This window comes from Prosopis cineraria, unplaced genomic scaffold (assembly GCF_029017545.1).
Source record: "Prosopis cineraria cultivar Desert tree isolate PC_DT_omini unplaced genomic scaffold, ASM2901754v1 PC3, whole genome shotgun sequence".
Taxonomy (NCBI): Eukaryota; Viridiplantae; Streptophyta; class Magnoliopsida; order Fabales; family Fabaceae; genus Prosopis; species Prosopis cineraria.
The window spans coordinates 40,764,555-40,784,891 of record NW_026555334.1 but is presented as its reverse complement, the minus strand read 5'-3'; the positions used below and the strand labels follow the sequence as shown (position 1 = coordinate 40,784,891).

The 20,337-nt window shown below is 37.8% G+C and overlaps 1 protein-coding gene, 1 long non-coding RNA gene and 1 pseudogene across 2 annotated transcripts; all 3 read left to right on the top strand.

The window, feature by feature from the left end:
- Positions 1-836: 836 nt before the first annotated feature.
- LOC129306128 (serine/threonine-protein kinase CTR1-like) lies at positions 837-8,355 on the top strand. Its single transcript, XM_054946509.1, is given in 17 exon segments — positions 837-1,796; positions 2,953-3,254; positions 3,339-3,483; positions 3,588-3,642; positions 3,645-3,690; positions 3,891-4,099; positions 4,288-4,647; positions 4,802-4,842; positions 5,395-5,463; positions 5,568-5,668; positions 5,757-5,841; positions 5,945-6,043; positions 6,677-6,745; positions 6,839-6,970; positions 7,359-7,453; positions 7,537-7,737; positions 7,896-8,355. Coding segments are annotated over 16 exon segments (2,553 nt in total). The 5' UTR covers positions 837-1,160; the 3' UTR covers positions 7,646-7,737; positions 7,896-8,355.
- Positions 8,356-16,638: 8,283 nt separating this feature from the next.
- Positions 16,639-18,181, top strand: LOC129306197 (uncharacterized). The gene is made up of 2 exons (XR_008592174.1): positions 16,639-17,273; positions 18,062-18,181. It is a non-coding gene; the product is annotated as an uncharacterized LOC129306197 (long non-coding RNA).
- A 369-nt stretch (positions 18,182-18,550) lies between these two features.
- Positions 18,551-20,154, top strand: LOC129306196 (fructose-bisphosphate aldolase 8, cytosolic-like; annotated as a pseudogene).
- The last annotated feature ends 183 nt before the right edge of the window (positions 20,155-20,337 follow it).

The window sequence follows — 20,337 nt, the reverse complement described above, 5'->3', positions numbered from 1 at the left end:
CAAGGACTTATCTAATTTTATTGCTGATCACATCTTTTTGGCTAATTCACCCTTTTGACGGTAGGAGAGCGATGAACTTAGGGAAATGGTTTCGGTGCTAATTATGTGGACGGTTTAGACTCACAAGTGTTATTTTATTTTGAGTAATATATGTGTATAGTTAAACAATATATTTTAATATTTTATACAAACAACTAATTAAGGGGTAAACAAGTGAGCACCGAAGTGTGAAGAAATAAGAGGTCAGGTCATACTCATAACGGAACATGCCATATTTGGAGTGGGCGCGATTTCTTTGTTTGGCCATGCATACGTGGGAGGGAATGCAGAGTGCAGGTGATGGCACTTTGTTGGCAATGCAGCATGACGGCATCTGACGGCGACACCTCCGAATAGTCCACGGCGCGGTTGACTGGAACTTGCCGGCACGCGCCTCATGGACCTTTTAACCAATTAATTTCAGCTGCATCCCCTTGCATTTCCCCCATTTGCAAATGCCAACCTCCAAGAGGCGCCAACAACTTCACCACACGCTGCTCAGTAAATTGTCCCATGCGTTTTCCCTGCAAAACACGGCCATCGACCTTTCCACACAGTCCATTCAACTCCAAAAGAATACGCCAGTGAAACGGCAGATGGATGAAAACTAGAAGAATACACAACCTTCACTTGCCATGTTAAAATTTTAATCACACAAAACGGCCAAATTGCGATATCATATTCACTCATAAAAATCCTGTCAATAATTAATTAGAGGCAGGTTCGGTAAACAATGTCAATAATTAAATACTCTTCGCGCAAGATCAGCCTGTGAAATTAAAATGTTGGGGCGGTTCGTGCGAAGGGTTAAGGGAGGGTATGCCTATGCCCTCATACTCTGCACGGAGAAAAGGGTGACCGGATGATCCCGCGTGTGAACCCAATGCTGGTTTGCCCACAGCATTGAAAAAGTGACCAAGCCGCTAAAAAATAGTTGAAAGGAATGTTACGATTGCGCCACCTAATAAAAGCTCCGTCTCCTTTCATTTTTCCTCTCCTCTGCTATCGAATTCTGGAGAGAGGGCCAAGAAGGATCCGCAGTCACCTGGTCCCGGGGAGAGACGTTACTCAGCAAATGGCGAGTTTTAGGGTTTTGTGAACAGTGGATACAAACTGTTTCCATGGAAATGCCTGCCAAGAGATCCAACTACACCCTCCTGAACCAAATTCCTGATGAAGAGTTCGGTGGCGATGCAGCCTTGTCCGCAGCTACTACTGGTCCCACTTCTTTATTTGATTCTTCATCGGGGGACGGCAAGAACAATAAAGGCAAGCTTGACAGAGGATATGATTGGGATTCGGTTGCTGATCAGAGGGTCCCTCAGCAGGGGAATCGGATCGGTAATTTATACTCATCGATCGGGTTGCAGAGGCAGTCTAGTGGTAGCAGTTTTGGTGAAAGCTCGCTATCCGGAGAGTATTATGCTCCGACTCTGTCCGCGACGGCTGTGAATGAGATCGATACCTTTGGTTATATGCATGACGATGGTTTCAAGGTTGGCAGTGGTGCTGGTGTTGGAGGCGAGCTACGGAACAAGTTAGTGGAGACTACGGTGAGTATGGGAGGGTTGTCGTTGGGTAAAAGCTGGGCGCAGCAGACGGAGGAAAGTTATCAATTGCAGCAGGCTTTGGCACTTAGGCTCTCATCCGAGGCAACATGCGCTGATGATCCGAATTTTCTGGATCCATTACCAGATGAATCTACTTTAAGGTTGTCATCGTCAAATTCGGCAGAGGCAGTGTCACATCGATTCTGGGTAGGTTGATTTTGCCCTTTTCCTGCGTTATGTACTACGTTATTCGCATTATAATTGGTAATTCAGGCGCGAAAGAGATTGTGTTCGCAACTTTTCATAACATGCTGTATCATGAACCGAGCCTTGACTAATAACTAAAGGACATGCGAAAGCATATGAATGGACAATAGCACACGATGGCTGTGGTTGTCAATAGCATGACTAGGTTGACGGTACCTATCAACGACTGATTTATTGGCCAGATTAAATGCTATATAACCGTGTCATCTGAAGCTTCAATTGTTGACTATGATCTATATCTTTTCATAAAATGTACCAATGAGTGATGGGAGGATCTTTAGTTCGACTTGAATATGTGCATGTTGCATTAGCACAAATCCTTATTGTTCTTTTCCCAAAAAAAATCCTATTATGTTGTGTTTCTGTGGTTGTTATGGATGGACTTTGACTTGAATTTAGAACGTTGATTGGATTGGCAGGCTTTCGCCTATAACACTATATGAGAAAGCCAGTCAAGTTTCCTCTGTCACGCCTCTGACAGCACAAAAACATCTTCTAACTAGCTTTTCACTTTTGATTTGGATTGAATATGTACTGAATTTGTTCAGTGTGGGCAGAGGATCCTTTTAATTTGTTCTTCACACTTAACTTCATGACCTTTATGATTTAATGACTCATTTTTTAGGTGAAATTTGTTTTTCCTTTATCATAAAGATGTGCCTTCCTCATCTTTGGACTGCTTAATAGTTTTATAAAGTAGAATGTACCCACCATTTTTGTGTAAAATTTTTTTTGAAACTGTTGATTTATTATTGAGTTATTATTGCGGGTGAACAGAATCTGCCTTGGGTTCTAAGAGGAAAGTTACCATTAAGAGGTCATAATTGAGTATATCTAATAGAATAAGAGACTTAAAGTACGTTATGATTATCTGTTCTCGAGAGATGAACTTACAGTCTGCTTGGCAAGTTGTTGAACAAATTTAAATCAACAGGATAAGCTTCCCTTACCTGCCTCTTCCATTTTTTTCCAAAATTCCTTAGCTTTACAGTAAGGTTAGGTAGGAATTGGAAGCAGTCTCATCTCATTAGCTTTGTTTTATGTATTAATATATATGTGTGTGTCAATACCGTGTCTTATTAATGATATGCGCCAGGTCAATGGCTGCCTATCTTACTCCGACAAGATTCCAGATGGCTTCTACCTTGTCCATGGGATGGATCCTTACGTGTGGACTGTGTGTACTGATCTACAGGAAAATGGCCGAATACCATCAGTTGAATCGCTAAAGTCTGTAGATCCCTGCAATGATTCTTCACTTGAAGTAGTTTTGGTGGATCAACGTAGTGATCCTAGCTTAAAGGAGCTGCAAAACAGAGTACGTAGCATTTCTTGTAGCTGCATAACCACAACAGAGGTTGTAGACCATCTTGCCAAGTTGGTTTGCAACCGTATGGGGTGAGTCTCCTTGGTATTGATTGCTTTCACTACAAGCTTGGTCTGGTAATGACACTCTTGACTGTGTTTTATTGCTTTAACAAGGGGTTCAGCTTCTGTTGGGGAAGATGACTTTATTTTCATCTGGAGGGCGTGCAGTAATGATCTTAAAGATTGCTTGGGATCTGTTGTTGTTCCTTTAAGTAGTCTGTCTGTTGGCCTCTGCAGGCATCGTGCTGTACTGTTCAAAGTAAGGTTCTCAATCTTTGGGTTGTTTGAGGCTTTACTTGTGTATATCTACTTCAGTGTTTATAATGTTTTTGAGACGGCATGCTTCATTTATGATGTCTGTAGGTGCTAGCTGACTCCATTGATTTGCCCTGTCGAATTGCTAAAGGCTGTAAATATTGTTCAGAGATGATGCTTCCTCTTGTCTTGTCCAATTTGGGTTTGAAAGGTGTATGTTGTTCAATAATTATGTTTGCATTAATATTTACAATTAGTGTTATAATTTAGGGAATTGGATTCCATGGTCTTTGGCTGCTGAAGAGCAAAAATTTGGTGGTTAACATGCTGGAACGTTCATGTATTGACATTATGAATTGAGTCACCTTGTTGTCATATTGCTGTCGCCTCACATCTGATATATAATGGCAGGGAATATCTGGTTGATTTAATTGGGAAGCCAGGTTATTTATGCGAGCCTGATTCCTTGCTCAATGGTCCATCCTCCATCTCATTTTCTTCACCCTTGAGCTTTCCAAGACTTAAACCAGCTGAACCTACCATTGATTTCAGGTCATTGGCCAAAGAGTATTTTTCAGATTGTGTGTCTCTTGAGCTTGTCTTTGACAATGATTCTGCAGGTGATATTCTTAGTCTACTTGTAGGATATTTAGGCATTACTTATAGTTTGTGTGTGCTTGGATGAATTGGCTTGCTCTTATGTCTCTCTGATTATTATTGTATTTGAAAAATGGTGCTAGTATACAATACACTGAATTTGATATTAGAGGAGCTATTGCTGATGGGAACTCTGGATTCTCCATTCCAGAACAGTTTAATGGGAAGGGCAGAGGCGGAAATAATGTTAGGTCAAATTCAAATGATAGCAACAAAACTCCTTGCCAGTCTCTGCATTCAGAAGTTTCTCATTTGAGAACTCATGATCAGAGTTCTGAAACATTTGCATCATGCAACTCTCCTCAGAATGTAGATTCTACACCCATGGGCAAGGATCTACTGCCTACTCCTATAACACTGACAAATTCAAATGTTGATGCTACCGAGTGTAGGAGTTTTGCTGAAGGAAGTCAACTGTTTGTTAGCAAAACCTGTAGGGAGCTTGGCCTTGATATGGAGGATCTTGACATACCTTGGAGTGATCTTGTTTTAAAAGAGAGAATAGGATCGGGTATTCCTCTAGTTATCAATTTCACATTTTTTTAGCCTTGCATTAATACCTATATGATGAAATTTAAACAACCCATTCTCATTTTCCATTTGGCATTATTTGAGTGAATAACTTTTTTTTATTCATTAACTGAAATGGACTGGTGCATTTTCAGGTTCCTTTGGAACAGTACATCGAGCTGAGTGGAATGGCTCGGTATGCAACTCATTTATTTGCTGTTTTACTAATTCCAAAAGTTACCATATTTTTGTGTCAAGATCTTTTTGCAGTTTTGTTCGAAGAAAGTAATTGAGTTCCCATGTGCCATTTCCTGTGACAGGATGTGTTGGCATGTATAGGTTTCTAATTCAATCGCCCATCAAACTAACAGAAGTTTAAATGAAAACATATTGTTTCAAGAAAATAAAAGTTCTTGAAGATATTAGAAGCCTTAATGCTGCAAAATGGTTTATTTTTATTTTGATACTTTTTATTGAGAGAAAGGGTTCTGTCCTCTGGCCTTTTAATTCCCCCTCCCCACAATTGAACTTTATTGGTATTCTGATTGTGAATTCATTTTTTTGGGTCTCATAGATCTTCCCGGAGGTTGTGATACCCCTTCAGGATTGTTTCATTGAAGTGTAAAGCATAATTAGTACTTATGTCTTCATTGATATCTTTCCCAGTCCTACTCTCTCCTCTCTATGTTTTGTTGCTCATGTTCTCAGTTTGTTTTTCATATGAACTCTAAAATATTATTTACTCCAGGATGTTGCTGTTAAAATTTTAATGGAACAAGATTTTCATGCTGAAAGATTCAAGGAGTTTCTGAGAGAGGTATGACCTTAAGCTGTTAATTTGTTTTCTGCAGAGGAAACACCTTCTGTACTACAGGTTTTACTTGCTGTTAATTTGAGCTGTGTCTTCTTTTCCTTTGCTAGGTTGCAATAATGAAACGCTTGCGGCATCCAAATATTGTTTTATTTATGGGTGCAGTTACTCAGCCTCCGAACTTATCAATTGTCACGGAATATTTATCTAGGTTTTATGCAATATCCTTTTCCACTCTTTGTTTGATGGACCATAAGATAGAGATCCTTCCTAAGAGGTGTTGATTGAACTAAATGCAGGGGTAGCTTATACAGGCTGTTACACAAACCTGGTGCCAGAGAGATGTTGGATGAGAGACGTAGATTGAGCATGGCTTATGATGTGGTGTGCATATTAAAAATCAAAATTACTATTTCTCTTTTTCTTGTACTGTAGCAATATAATCACCCGTAAATCTTTTGCACTATTTTTCATTTTTCATGTATAGGCAAAAGGAATGAATTATCTTCACAAACGCAATCCTCCCATTGTTCATAGAGATCTAAAGTCTCCAAACCTTCTTGTAGACAAGAAATATACTGTGAAGGTAGGAATGAGGACAGGTCAAGCATATCCATGATCTTTGAATTTCATGTAAAATGTTAGTCACCATTGACATATACTTCCAGCTCTCTCAAATTTCCTTCCTTTTTCAAGCCTATATGAAGTCTTTTAAAATTTGTTCTTGTCTGTTCTAGCCTTGTGTGACAGTTTCATGGCAGCCTGTTAAATTTCTAGGCTGTTAATGTTAAATGGTACTGTTTACTTGTTTCTTAAATGACTAGATGACACTTGACAGCAATTGCAGTCTTGTCTGTAAAGTTAAGATAAACATGTAAATTGCCAGTTTGATTGAATATTCTTGAAATGCTTGCTGATAACTGTCTTTACCTGCTCCATTGTCTTAATGATTTGTTTTAAACCAGAAATTTTGAACTATCTGAACTAGTGGGAGATTGAAGGGTATTGAAGAACATTGTATACTTTCATGAATCAAAATTGCTAAAATTTGATGTTAATATAAACTATATGTATAGTCAACGGTGTTATGGTTACATGATCTATTTTTCATTTAGTTTTTATGGGGAAGGACTGAGTGTTTGTTATCGTGGACTATGATGTTCCTTTTTTAAAAAAATAAAGTAAAATGCTGGCTGACATTTTTTTCTTTTACCTTTAGGTTTGTGATTTTGGCCTTTCACGTCTCAAGGCAAATACATTTCTTTCATCCAAGTCTGCTGCGGGGACTGTAAGTTATATTTACTTATTTCTTTCAGTATTATTTCCCATGAAATAACTTCATTCTTTTAATTATCGTTCATTCAAATTTTCTATTCCTTAGCCTGAGTGGATGGCCCCAGAAGTTCTACGAGATGAGCCATCCAATGAGAAGTCAGATGTTTACAGTTTTGGTGTAATCTTGTGGGAGCTAACAACATTGCAACAGCCGTGGAGTAATTTGAATCCTGCACAGGTTTGATGCGTAAAAATGACTTGAAATTAATGTATATGCCTTGCTTTTCTCTTCTGTCAAGAGTTCTCTGGATTTAATGAAAAGTGATGGTATATGAATCCAGTAATTGTAAAATACATTGTGTCAAGAAGCATGTTGTTCGTGAATGGCGGTAGGAGTCTGATTGTTGTAATAGGTCTTGGTTGAAACATGTATCGAACAGGCTAACTATAACAAGCATATTGTTTAAGATACTGTTAGTATTGGTTTTGGTGCTTGTCCTTTTTCATGACGATCTTAACAATCTTGATTTGTTTGTATCTTTCCGTTTTAATCTCTGGACAATTACTCATATATCTGTGAAGGGGCATTTGTATCAATTTAATCTTTCACTAATCCTGTGTTGTAGGTTGTGGCAGCCGTTGGCTTTAAGGGCAAAAGGCCTGAGATTCCACGTGATTTGAATCCCCAAGTAACTGCAATAATTGAGGCTTGCTGGGCCAGGTGAGTTCAGCAACGTCAACCATCACGTCCATTCTGCTTTAATATTCGGTTGTCAATTTATTTTTTGACATGGTTTTCTGCAGCGAGCCCTGGAAACGTCCTGCTTTTTCAAGTATAATGGATTCTTTAAGATCATTGATCAAACCTCCTGCACCTCAACCTGCGCGTCCAAACATGCCCTTACTTACCTGATTGGTGGAACTCTGAATTGTTCTTTATGCACATACCACAGGATTTTTATGTGATCTTTGTCAAACAGGAAACCTCGTTCTTAGAAATCTCAGGTGCGTACCAAATTTCCAAAATGGCCCTTTAAAATCAATGAACTTGGCCCGGATTTGGTTTTCTGTGGCAGACAAGAGGGGAATGCCTATTAATTAGTGGAGACATGGTTTACCAGATTGTTGTGGTAACTAACGGTCACGTTTTTTCTTGGTTGCAGCTACAGAGTCCGAGATGCATATTTTTGTTCTAATTCTGATTAATACTGATTTTCAAGGTGAAGCATTCCTTGCTCCATCTTTTGTTTCCCCTAGGTAATCTTGTAATTTTCAAGAAAGAAGTGTAAAATTTATTCTTCCATACTTTTGCATGTAAGATTCCTTTGTAACTAGAATTAGTTAATGGGAAGCAGCGCTGCCCACACGGAGGCTTTTTTGAGCAACTTCCTCGCATTTTGGTTTTATGAGACTTCTATGAGCATATTGGAGCTTCTCTTCCTTCCACAATCCACAGTGAAACCAACATTTTTGGGTGTAACGCTCAAACAATCCTCCTTGTCCTTGCACGTGATCGTCGTCCACTTTAGTTTATTCGAGTTCATTTGTAAAGCCATTGACATGAATCGGACCTGAAACTAATTTAGTGGTTGGACATATCAATATTTATCCTGCAGTTTCTAATTCTCAAAGCATCAATCAGGTCAAAACAAAATTTTCTCGAAACTTAATTGACCATTTCTACGATAGTTGATTTGACTTTTGTTGAGCTTCCAAACTTAGGAACTCTATCCTTCGCAAAGTTTAAAGAATCCGATCCAACTGATCGATTCAATTGGTTCATGAATCAAAAATTAACTTGAAACCTCTACAGAATTAGTTATTAGAAAATGGGGTGAAAGTTTCTTGAAGTTAAAAAAATAGACGAGTTGTTGATTATTGATGTTCAAAATTTTTGATTGTCTGAAAAGGCGAATTATTAGAGAACAAATTAACATCTTTTGTGTGTGTTAGAATTGCAGTGTATTGGAAGTTTTTCAAATTAAATGATGATTTTATGTTTTGATTTATGGAAGGGTGATGTTTGGATTTTGCTATGAATGACTGTCATTTGCCGAGGGGATGAGGACTAGGATCGACGGGTGGTGTATTTTTGTTATTTACTAATGCTCTCGCTTCATCAAATTGATGTGCTATGTGCGGAACAAAACTTGTATACCTAAGTCTGGTCTTAAATATGAAACAAACTTAATTAATAATATCGCATACATTAAAAATTGATTAAATTATTTATTTGTTCATTATTATTTAAAAAATGTGTCAATTTTCTTAAATAACTTTCTCTTAATGAAGGTATTAAATGTGAGAGACAGAAAGTAAAAGAAACAGTGAAATTAATGAAAGTAATGTGAAAAAAATATTTATAAAAGGAGACAAAAGAGATAGACGCATTAGGGAAAAATTACTCATAAATACCTGATCAAAAAATTTATTATGTTAAAGGGCTTGAAATTTGTTAAAGGACTGAAATCCTTTAGAAGAATAAAGATTGATGGTCAGATTATCAAAATGCCCACACCACAATACCTCACACACAACTCCACCTCTTCCTTTGTTGTCAATTGTGACCTTGCACATGGTCGTTCATTTCAAGCTACGTTTTATTCTCCCTTGCTTCCCTTTTTCTCCAAATTCTTCTTTCAACCCTACACCTAAATCCCTCCCAATTTTCCCTTTTCTTCTTGATTCATCATTGAGAGACGATATCGATGGTGAAGTTATCATCTTTGTTGTTTCCCTTAGCAAATGCAGAAAGATGAGAGGTGTTAGGTTGAGGAAGACTAATAAGGGTGGCGCCACTACCACCAAGTTAACATAGTGGCCATTTTGCCTTGTCTCTTTTGAATCTCGCCATTGGCTTTGACTCCATTTTTACCCCTCATAGCCTTGATCCCTTTAATGTTTATTTTACGGTTCATGCAAATGACCTCACTCTCCTCCACAATTTTTAGTTCTTCTATTGCAACACAAGCCTATTTCAGTAAAGAATACTCTCTCTTGCCAACCTAATTTGGTAAACTCAACATAACCTTCACAACATGTTTGAGGCACCATAGATCATATGCTTTTCTTAATGGGATTGAGATAATACTTATGCTTGAGATTTTCAAGCTTGCTAAGTTGGTTTCCATTAACTTGTCTATTGATGTTGAAAATAGGCCATTGCAAACTATGTTTCGTTTGAATGTTAGCAAAAAATTCCTAGAACCCAAAGAAGACTTTGGTCATTTAAACAGGACATGGTACAATGACACCCCCTATCTACTTAGAGCAAGAAGTGGGTGTAACATCCCCACATTCTAAATTTGGAATTTTAGGATTCTAAAAAGGTAAATTAGTAAAGTAATAAAATTAATAAAGTCTATAGGTTTTTCGAGACATTAATGAGTTATTTATACCTTTAGGTAGCATTGGGAGAAGGATGGGATGAGTATTGGTCTAGTCGAGCCCAAGTGGAGAGCCCAAATGATGCAATAGCTTTTTGTGCAACACGCCACGACACATGTCCATTTTTGACAGCTAAAAGGGAAAAGGGAGAAAACGAGAGAGTTGATTGAGGAAAGGCTCGTGTCTGTGAGGGCTTCATCTTATAATCCTTTTAGAGGCAATCTAAGCTTGATTTACATTTAGATAAGCTTACTAATCCCTTCACCTTCCTTTCTATGCGAATTTTCTAAAGTTTGGGAGTTGTGGGTTTCCTCTTTCATTCTTTAATGGGTTTTGACCAACCCCAATGGATTAGTGGTTTTATGATAATTGGAGTTGAGAGCTAGGGTTTGGATGAACTTTAAGCTCAAAATGAAAGTTAGAAGTATTGTGGGTCATAATTTAGTGTTGTCTAAATTTATAGATGTCAAATGAATTATTGCTGGAGTATTGGTTAAGCTAACGATAAAAGTTAAAAAGTGTGGATAACTTATATCAGCTTGAGAGTGTGTGTATTCGAGTTGTAAATTAATTATTAGTGTTTAATCATGTAGATTAATTATTGCTTAGACCTTTTTAAGCTAGTGGAGACTAGAGGAGTGATTATTTTGCCATGGATAACTCTTTTGTGATAAAAGGATTGAGATAACTAGATGATCAAATCCTTTTACTTGCCTGATTGGATGGTTATCAGACTTGTGAAATATTAATCATTCATTTTGGTATGCAAGTTTTAATTATAAAAACATGTTCATTGTTTTTATAAAATTCATGTGAAGTAGAAGTGTTTTGAAAGTACACACACATATACTTACTCATAAATAGTAGTGAAAATGATTTTTAATGTTCATAGTGTTGGTAGCCATCTTAAACGTGTGGTTTTGAATGATATTGTGAATATGTTGAGAAAAATGATTGTGATGTTGCATTGTTGTGATAGCATGATTAAAATGTGAGCGTAACATCTCAAAAATTATTCCTTTGATTAACTAAGCTATTAAAGGGCAATTATATAAATTTAAGTATAAATGAGTTTGAGGATAGTTAGAGATAACTAATAAGCCTATTGAGTTAGGTTTTAGTAATTGGATTGGGTTTAGAAGTGAATTGAGTCACTTGGACTCAAATTAAAGATAGAAAATCAGGATTTGTCCCACTATTCATTATGTTGTAGTATAATGCATTTACACTATAGCGTAATTTCATGAATCTAACTTAAAAGGGTATCTATGTGAGCGAAAATAGAAAAGAAAAAGAGAAAAATGAAGTGGCTCGTGATTCTCTCTACTAGAGCATGATTTTGTTGGTATTTTTGGGAGATTTAGAGCTTTTAATTACTAAAGTAAGCCTTCCCTCTCCTTCTTCTTTCTCTCTACACCATTTTTAAGTTAGGGTTTATTGTTAGAGGATGTTTTTCAGATATTAGGAGCTTTAGGTCTGAATCTGTAGACTTAAATAGAGTTAGTGAGAATTGTTTGAGTTATCTAAACCTATAGACAGTGGTTTTATGCATCTGAGAGTGAACTCTCAATTATGAACAAATTTATGCATGAAAATGCCAATAGTGATGAATGTCTGGATTATTGGAAGCCACTAATGGTGGTAGATAAGTATAATAAAGTTAGTTGAAACTAATGAAAGTTAATAAACCTAATGTAGTGATTAATTTAAGATTTAAGAGTTTTAGGTGATTAAAATATTGAAATTTGAGAATTGAAAGTGAGAAATTTGTGGCATTGATCATACATATTATATCTCAGCCACATGATTGTTAGTATCATGACTCCATATGTGTTTTGATACATATTATTATATGACAACATTGTTATTATTTTTGTGGTCTCGTATGTCTTATGAAGGCAAGGGCACATCATTGTTATTGTTGTGACCCTTTCATGTAAGTAATCTAATGTTATGTTATTGTTAGCTTTGTAATTATATGAATTGGATGGTTCAATATCTGAATATGTTTCATTTAATTATACCATTTGCATCACTATGATTAATTAACATACATTTATATAGGTTATATTAATTTTGGTTCCTAAGTGGTGGTACTTACCCATTTACTTAACATTTTACAAGTATTAGTTTTGAGTAGAATAAAGGAAAAACACTAGAGGTTTAGGAACTCAATTTTCTATTGTAGGCCTCTTGTAATTTTAGATGCCTATGTGAAGTTAATTGATACTATCAACTAGGATGTTCATATTTTGTTGTTACTTGCGATATTGAATATTGGGTATTGAAATACTTATTTTGGACCTTGGTTCATGTGGTATCTTTTTAGTTGATATATTTAAGCAAGATTAAAATACTAATGCAAGTATAAATTTACTTATATACATGTTTGTATTATATTATATTAAGTTTTAAAGTCAAGATGTACCCTTACTATTTCTGAAATCAAGGAGTTGAGAGTACAATTTGTGAAATATGTTATATCTAGTCGTTGTGGTATGTTATATAAGTTGTCCTAAGTCTATTAATGTGGTCTAAGCCCCTAGTTATGGTTTGAGAGTGAAAATGTTCTAGTTTGCGTGTGAGTGTTCAACTTGTGATTGGGTTAAAGTTTGAAAATGAAACTAGTGCCATTAGTTAGAGTTTTGAAAGAGCTTTGTATAGACACCTAACTCACCTTAGTTGGACATCAAATAAAGATCTGATGCCTGATGAAAATTTGGCCAAAAAATCTGCTATGACAGTACATTACTGTCATAGTTTCTACATTTTATGCCATAATGTAAAACGTTATGCCTCAGTGTAATTCCAAAGCCCACTGAAGTATGCTTGCCATACCTTATGCCGCAACATATCTACATATGCAACACTCTTTTGCAAGTGCAGATTTCTTCCACAATATGCAACACTCTCTCATCAAATGTAATATTATTTGCATATGGATATTTTTATTTTTTTTCCATAATATGTAATGTTTCTTCTATCATATGCAAGACTCTTCCATTATATACAAGAAAACTTCCATAGGCATACATTATGTATAGACATATTAACACTGAAGGACCTTATGTGACATATTGACATTAAGGGTCTATGTGTTTTAATGCTCAATAAATTGTTACTGAAGAATTTTGTGTGACATATTGACAACGAAGGACATTGCTCATCCTGCTCTCTCTCTTTATATATATATATATATATATTACTATTAAGGGCATTTAAGTCATTTACCTCTTGAAATTATTGATAGCCAAAGAGTTAATGTCCCAAGTCCTTTTAACAATAAATATGTTGGTCAAGTCTTTCTAAATAGTTTTTTCATATATCGATTAGTTTCCCGAAACATGATAAATAAGTTTAAATTTTTACTGAGAAATATACTTGTATTTAATACATGAACAGTCTCAAAGATGATTGCTTATAATAAGAAAATATTTGTAGTAATAAAATTTAAACAAAAATTCCCTTAACTAAGTTTATATTAAGACCAGAAAAAGTATAAAAATTCATCCATATTTAAAGCATATTCAGTTTCATTATAGAAAGAACAACAAATAAGAATGTTATAATAATATTAACAATAAAATTAATAGTCAATTGTAATATAAAAGTTTGACTGTAAATTACAAATATTGAAAATTTAATTATGAACAAATCAATTTGTATTTATTTTCTTAGAGTTGCTTAATCATTTTCCTTAGATAAATCATTCTCATTTCTTCAGCATATGTTACTTCATCAGAATTTTTTACAATGCAAGTCCATAATCAGCTTCCGATAATAAAGATCACTAGAAAAAAAAGAAAAATAGAGAAAGCCACACAGAAGAAGGTTGAGAAAAATTCTATTATCTTAGGGTTCTTCAGGGTCCAATCCTATAAAAAAAGATATATATTCTATCATTTCCAAAAAAAGAATTGTTTTTTCCCATAAAAAGTTAAGGAACTTCAAACCTAAAGCTTTGCTGGTCCAGTCTGAAGCGAGCTTTGTTAAAATTGAAGTTTGAATCCCTCTTGATCATCAATGTTTACTCCATAATCAAGAAAATCCTTCAATCATCTAGATCAATTCCTTTTTCGACTTTTGCTTGTAATCGTTCATTTGGATTGAAATCAGGGTCTAATTTATATTCTCATAGCCTAATTTTGAAATAGGGTTTTCTGTATATATTTTCCCCTCAATTCTTCATTAATCTTGATAATAAAATTTGTGTCACTTGTAATTATTGGGATGCCCTTTTATGTTGGAATTTATTTTTTGAATAGGGTTTACATTGTGTCACTTTAGCCTCATCTGGTGCCATTAAATGGCAAATCACTTTAGGACCTGTTTATCAGTTATCACATACGTTGATTGAGGCATTTTTGTTGCAAACTAATAGCCGCGACTATGGAGAACAACACATCTATGAGCATGTGCTAAACGGAGTATTAGAAGTAGAAAGGGCACATGGAAAAATTGTGCTAAAGTGTGTGAGAGGAGGAAGATTAGGAAACCCTCACTTGCATATTGGAAATGCGAATATGTTTGCTCCCAAATGCTTGGGCTCAGTCTAGTTCAGGGATGGAAAAAGGCATTGAAAGTGGAAAAAGTGTATTTTATACTACACCGCCCATGTAATAATTATTCATCAGTTCTTACGTGTCAAGCAGTAATTTTAAAAAAAGAGTATAGTGTCAACTTTTACTGCACGAGTTAAAAAGAAAAAAAGAAAAGAAAAGAAACTTTTTCTACCTCAATCAATGACAATCATACTTGTCTTTCCTTAGAATTCGAAGCATAAAGATAGCCGGATAAAACATATCTCAAGCCTCGCCTTGTTGATGGGTTCCGATTTTCAAATGTCACTCTCGATTCTCTACCCTTTATCTCATCTCCAAATTTTCAATTCTTCATGCAGGCCAAGTCATCCCAAGCCACATGTCGCCCCTCGTATGTTATCTTAGACCTTCTTGAGTTTTGATGAATGGGTAACAGCAAGTATCTATCCTGGCTGTAGATGTATGAGATGGACGATTACCTTTTGAATCAAGTGTTGGAAGCTGCGAGAGGCGAGAAAGCAGAAACACGAGACTCTTCTCCAACATACGAGCTGGTGATTGAAGCCCTTCCCGTGTCTGAGCATGTAGCCAGAGCCAATGGCTTGCCAGATTATCTAGCAGGTAGAATTGCCAGGTTTTCTTTTGTTTCTTTGATACACTTTCCTGAGTTGGTAGGTGTTTTAGTCCGAGGTTGTTTTTTATATGATTCTCGAATTTCCTCGTTGCTCGAATAAATAAATAAATAAAAATTTTGAACATTCAACGCACTGAGAATTATGTTAGAAAATAACTCCATTAGACTGTTGACTGCGGGTGAACATTAAGGGTATGAGTACGAGAAATCTGTTCGGGTGAACATTAAGGGTATGAGTACGAGAAATCTGTTTGGGCTTTTGGAATATATGTACATATACATACATATATATATATATATATAAAAAATAATATCTCCGCGTGTGTTCAAGCATGCTTGTAAGGTTCCAAGATTTTCTTTTATTTATTTATTTGAATTGGACAATCTGATCCCCGCCCCTTTATCTCTATAACCACATTTCAGGTTTTCTAGTCAGTTCGTAACACACACAACACACTGTATATTTTCTGGGCATTCAAGCTAATTGAAAATTATGTTAGGAAAATGATTCTCATATAGGGAGGAGCGTTGACGGTGGGTCCATCAGTATATATTACACATAATATGAGGCGTGCTAGGTGAGGTTGCAAGTGCAAGATGTTGAATTTTCGTTGAACAGTTTGACGATCCATGCCTCTTTCTCTCTCTAGCCTCATTTCAGGTTTGGTGGGTTGTTTTGCAGTTTGCGCTCAGGTGGGAAAAAAATTATATAATAGCCTGATTGAATCCCCCTCGTCTCCTGTCGTGGTCATGTCCTCAAGCAGTTGTAACTTATGGTTGACTCGCTACGTGGGGTGCGCGCTTAGTTCGCTGTCGTCGCCTCTTTCTTTTCTTTCTTTTTTTTTTGGGTTTTGGTTTTTGGTGTAATACGGGGCCTAAGCCCAATTTATTCATCATATCAGTAATGAGGGTGCGAACCAACCATCCTATCCTCACACAATGGTGTCAGGCTTTTTAAGCTGGGCAAGGATGTTATTTGAGAAGGAGAATGGGAGAATGAGGAATGGGGAAGTGAGCGCAACGCAATGGTGGGAGATGAATAATGGAAATGCTGATCTGAGACGCATGAGGGGCCAAGGACTCACGCACTGGGGACCGCATTTTCTTTATTTGCCGGGGCCCTTGTCAATAACGCCAGAATAATAAAAGAAATACAATGCATCCTCTAATCTAATAGACATGCAAAGAGGGGTAGCATAAAATAAAGGAGAAATAGATCATATAAAAGAGGAATAATTAGAAGCAGGCATCTCTCGTGTCCATAATAGAATAAAAATGAAAGAACAAAATTAAATTAAATTAAATTTGAAAGATCGAAGACAAAGAAAGGGAGGAGGAGAAGAAGCACGGAATCCCACTTGGGTGCGGTGGTTGTTTACTGGTTGCGACAGCACGCAACGTCAATCTTTTCCCAAGGGAGAAGGGAAGGAGGGGTTTTGTGGGCGACGAGGAACCAGAAAGAAAGGTTGGAGGACAGTTGGGGTAGAGGAACCAGGGGGCTGGGAAGCCTAACCCTCCCCCGGTTTTCCCTTGGTTTTTGACTCAACTATCCCCATCCAAATACCCATATGCCCTTCCTTCTTCCTTAATTCCCCATCTCCCCTCACACCGTCGCCCCCACACGATTATATCGTAAAATAATTTAATTTTAATTTATGACCAATTATTCAAGCCGGGCAATTTCGTTCACATCTGGCGCTGACCGAGATGGGCTCTCCATCCGCTAACAACCCAGAGGTCCCTAAATTAAATGATTACTCAAAATAAATTAAGTGACCAGGCTAAGGGTAAAATAGTCATTCAAAAGAGGATGCCTTGTGACCTAAACCCCCCTTTCCACCCCCCCTCTCTGAATAAATCCCCAGCTTTCTCCTCACTTCCCCACCAGTTCGTCTTCTCCTTCTCATTTTCGTTTCTTCTCCGCTCCCGCCGCCGCCTCCCGCCTCCCGCCATGTCTTCCTTCGTCAGCAAATACCAAGGTATCTTTTGTCTCTTCCTTCGACCCTCTTTCCTTGCCTCTGGATTCTGATTATATTCCTCTAATAGCTTTTCTTCCCGAGCCCATTTTTGTTTCTTTACACTGGCTCTGCGATCATCCTGTCCTGACCCCAGCAGTGCGGCTTTTAAGCGCTTCTTCCCCAGTCCTTCTCACGTCTTCTCGTTCGGACAGTAAAACAAGTGATCTTTCTTGCTCTGCCACTGTTCTCTTTTCTATCGTCCTCTCGTCCGTGCCTCGATCATCGACTGCGGACAATAAGTGATCTATTCATCCGGATCTGCATCCTTGATCCAGATCTGTGTTTCGCAACTTTTCCCGACGGAGAAGTTAAACCCTGTACCCTGTTGTGTCTTCCTTGGATGGGATTTTCGTATTTCATTACCTTCAGAAGTTTACAGCCGTCGCAATCAATAATGCTCTGAAATGCTTATCTTCCTCCGCTTCTGGCATTCAATTGGGATCTGCCTTTGGTCGGGTTTGTGTGTGAATATGAACACATCAGATCCAACTTATCTTAAGCGAGATTTCTCCCTGTTTCGTTCCTGCTGGCATATGCAATTGCCGGAACTAAAGTTATCCTTGCCCTCTCTGTTTATAACCACTCCGATAGGGGTTGCCCGATCATGGATGAGATTACCCCTACTGTATCGTGTTGATTCGTTTTAAGTTGTATTAAGCTCGTAGTGTTTCATAATGCCGTGCAAACTGTTGATTATAATTTTGCCGGATTTCTCAGTCCTGTTCTAATGAATTTGGCATTGACTGCAGATGAACTCATTGCCAATGCTGCTTATATTGGCACGCCGGGAAAGGGTATTCTCGCTGCTGATGAATCTACTGGTACAATTGGCAAACGTCTTGCCAGCATTAACGTTGAGAATGTTGAAATTGAAAACAAACAGGCGTGCCCTTCGTGAGCTCCTCTTCACCGCTCCTGGTGCCCTCCACTTCTTAGTTGTGTGATCTCTGTTTGAGGAAAAAACTCTATACCAAAAGGACAGCTTCAGGTATTGTTGTTTTTTAATGTGATATCTGATTAATACCATTGTAATGCTATTTTACTCATTTCATACAAGGAAGATCAAAATGACTTGTTTTTTTCACACCTTTATCATGTACTCATTGAGAGCTATCTGACTTCCCGATCATGGATGAGGTTACCCCTACTGTATCGTGTTGATTCGTTTTAAGTTGTATTAAGCTCGTAGTGTTTCATAATGCCGTGCATCAACTGTTGATTATAATTTTGCCGGATTTCTCAGTCCTGTTCTAATGAATTTGGCATTGACTGCAGATGAACTCATTGCCAATGCTGCTTATATTGGCACGCCGGGAAAGGGTATTCTCGCTGCTGATGAATCTACTGGTACAATTGGCAAACGTCTTGCCAGCATTAACGTTGAGAATGTTGAAACAAACAGGCGTGCCCTTCGTGAGCTCCTCTTCACCGCTCCTGGTGCCCTCCAGTACCTTAGTGGTGTGATCTTGTTTGAGGAAACTCTATACCAAAAGACAGCTTCAGGTATTGTGTTTTTTTAATTATGATATCTGATTAATACATTGTAATGCTATTTTAATCATTTCATACAAGGAAGATCAACATGACTTGTTTTCACCTTTATCATGTACTCATTGAGAGCTATCTGACTTGATATTCTCAGATTTTTCTACGTGACTGTTTTCTGTACCTTTATGCTATGATTCATCCATGATGTTCGGCTCAGGGTAGGTGTTGAATGTTAATTCGTGTAGGAAAACCCTTCGTGGATGTGTTGAAGGAAGGTGGAGTTCTCCCTGGTATTAAGGTTGACAAGGGTACAGTTGAGCTTGCTGGAACGAATGATGAAACCACAACTCAAGGTTTGGATGGTCTTGCTCAGCGCTGCCAGAAGTATTATGAAGCTGGTGCACGATTTGCCAAATGGCGTGCTGTGCTCAAAATTGGTCCAAATGAACCATCTGAGCTAGCTATCCATGAAAATGCATATGGCTTGGCTCGCTATGCTGTCATATGCCAGGAGAACGGCCTGGTTCCCATTGTGGAGCCTGAGATCTTGGTGGATGGACCTCATGACATTAACAAGTGTGCTGCAGTGACTGAGCGAGTTCTTGCAGCTGTCTACAAGGCTCTAAATGATCACCATGTGCTGCTAGAGGGTACTCTATTGAAGCCCAACATGGTGACCCCGGATCAGATGCCCCAAAGGTGGCTCCAGAGGTTATTGCTGAGTTCACTGTTAGAGCTTTGCAGAGGGACTGTTCCTGCTGCAGTTCCTGCTATTTTTCTTGTCTGGTGGTCAGAGTGAGGAGGAGGCAACCCTCAACCTGAATGCCATGAACAAGCTCAAGGGGAAGAAGAAACCGTGGTCTCTTTCCTTCTCTTTTGGAAGGGCACTCCAGCAGAGCACTCTCAAAGCCTGGGCAGGTAAGGATGAGAACGTTCCCAAGGCCCAGGGTGCACTCCTCACAAGATGTAAGGCTAACTCAGAGGCAACTCTGGGAACTTACAAGGGTGATGCCCAGCTTGGTGAGGGTGCTGCAGAGTCTCTCCATGTCAAGGACTACAAATACTAAGAAGCGCGAGCTTCTTATTGCACTCGTTTGGAGCTTTTTTTACACCATTGGCGCCAAGGATTTAGTGTTCTTTCATAGTCTGAGTCAATTATCTTGCTTACCGGCTTTGTTCACAGGATGGTTATGGTAAAATGAAAATAATAGTGTAAGCACATTGAATTGGTTTTCGGCTTTTATCATTCCCCTAGCTTACACTTTCCTGTCAGCTTTTATGTCCAGTTTGTAATGGAGAAGGATCATGTCATTCTATAAGTTGAGTTTGAATCCGACAAGTATTTTGGTTATCAGGATAGGATGAGATTTGCTCGCCCACCCTTTATATGGTGTGTTTGTGTTCGTGATGCTGGTTTAAGCAGGAGTCTCTTAGTGTGTTCACTGTTCAGTGTTTTCGTTGAACAAGTGATCGCCTGGGAGCAGCTGGCTAGCTTTTCACTTGACCAGGAAGCAGCTATATCGAGCAATTTTTTGCG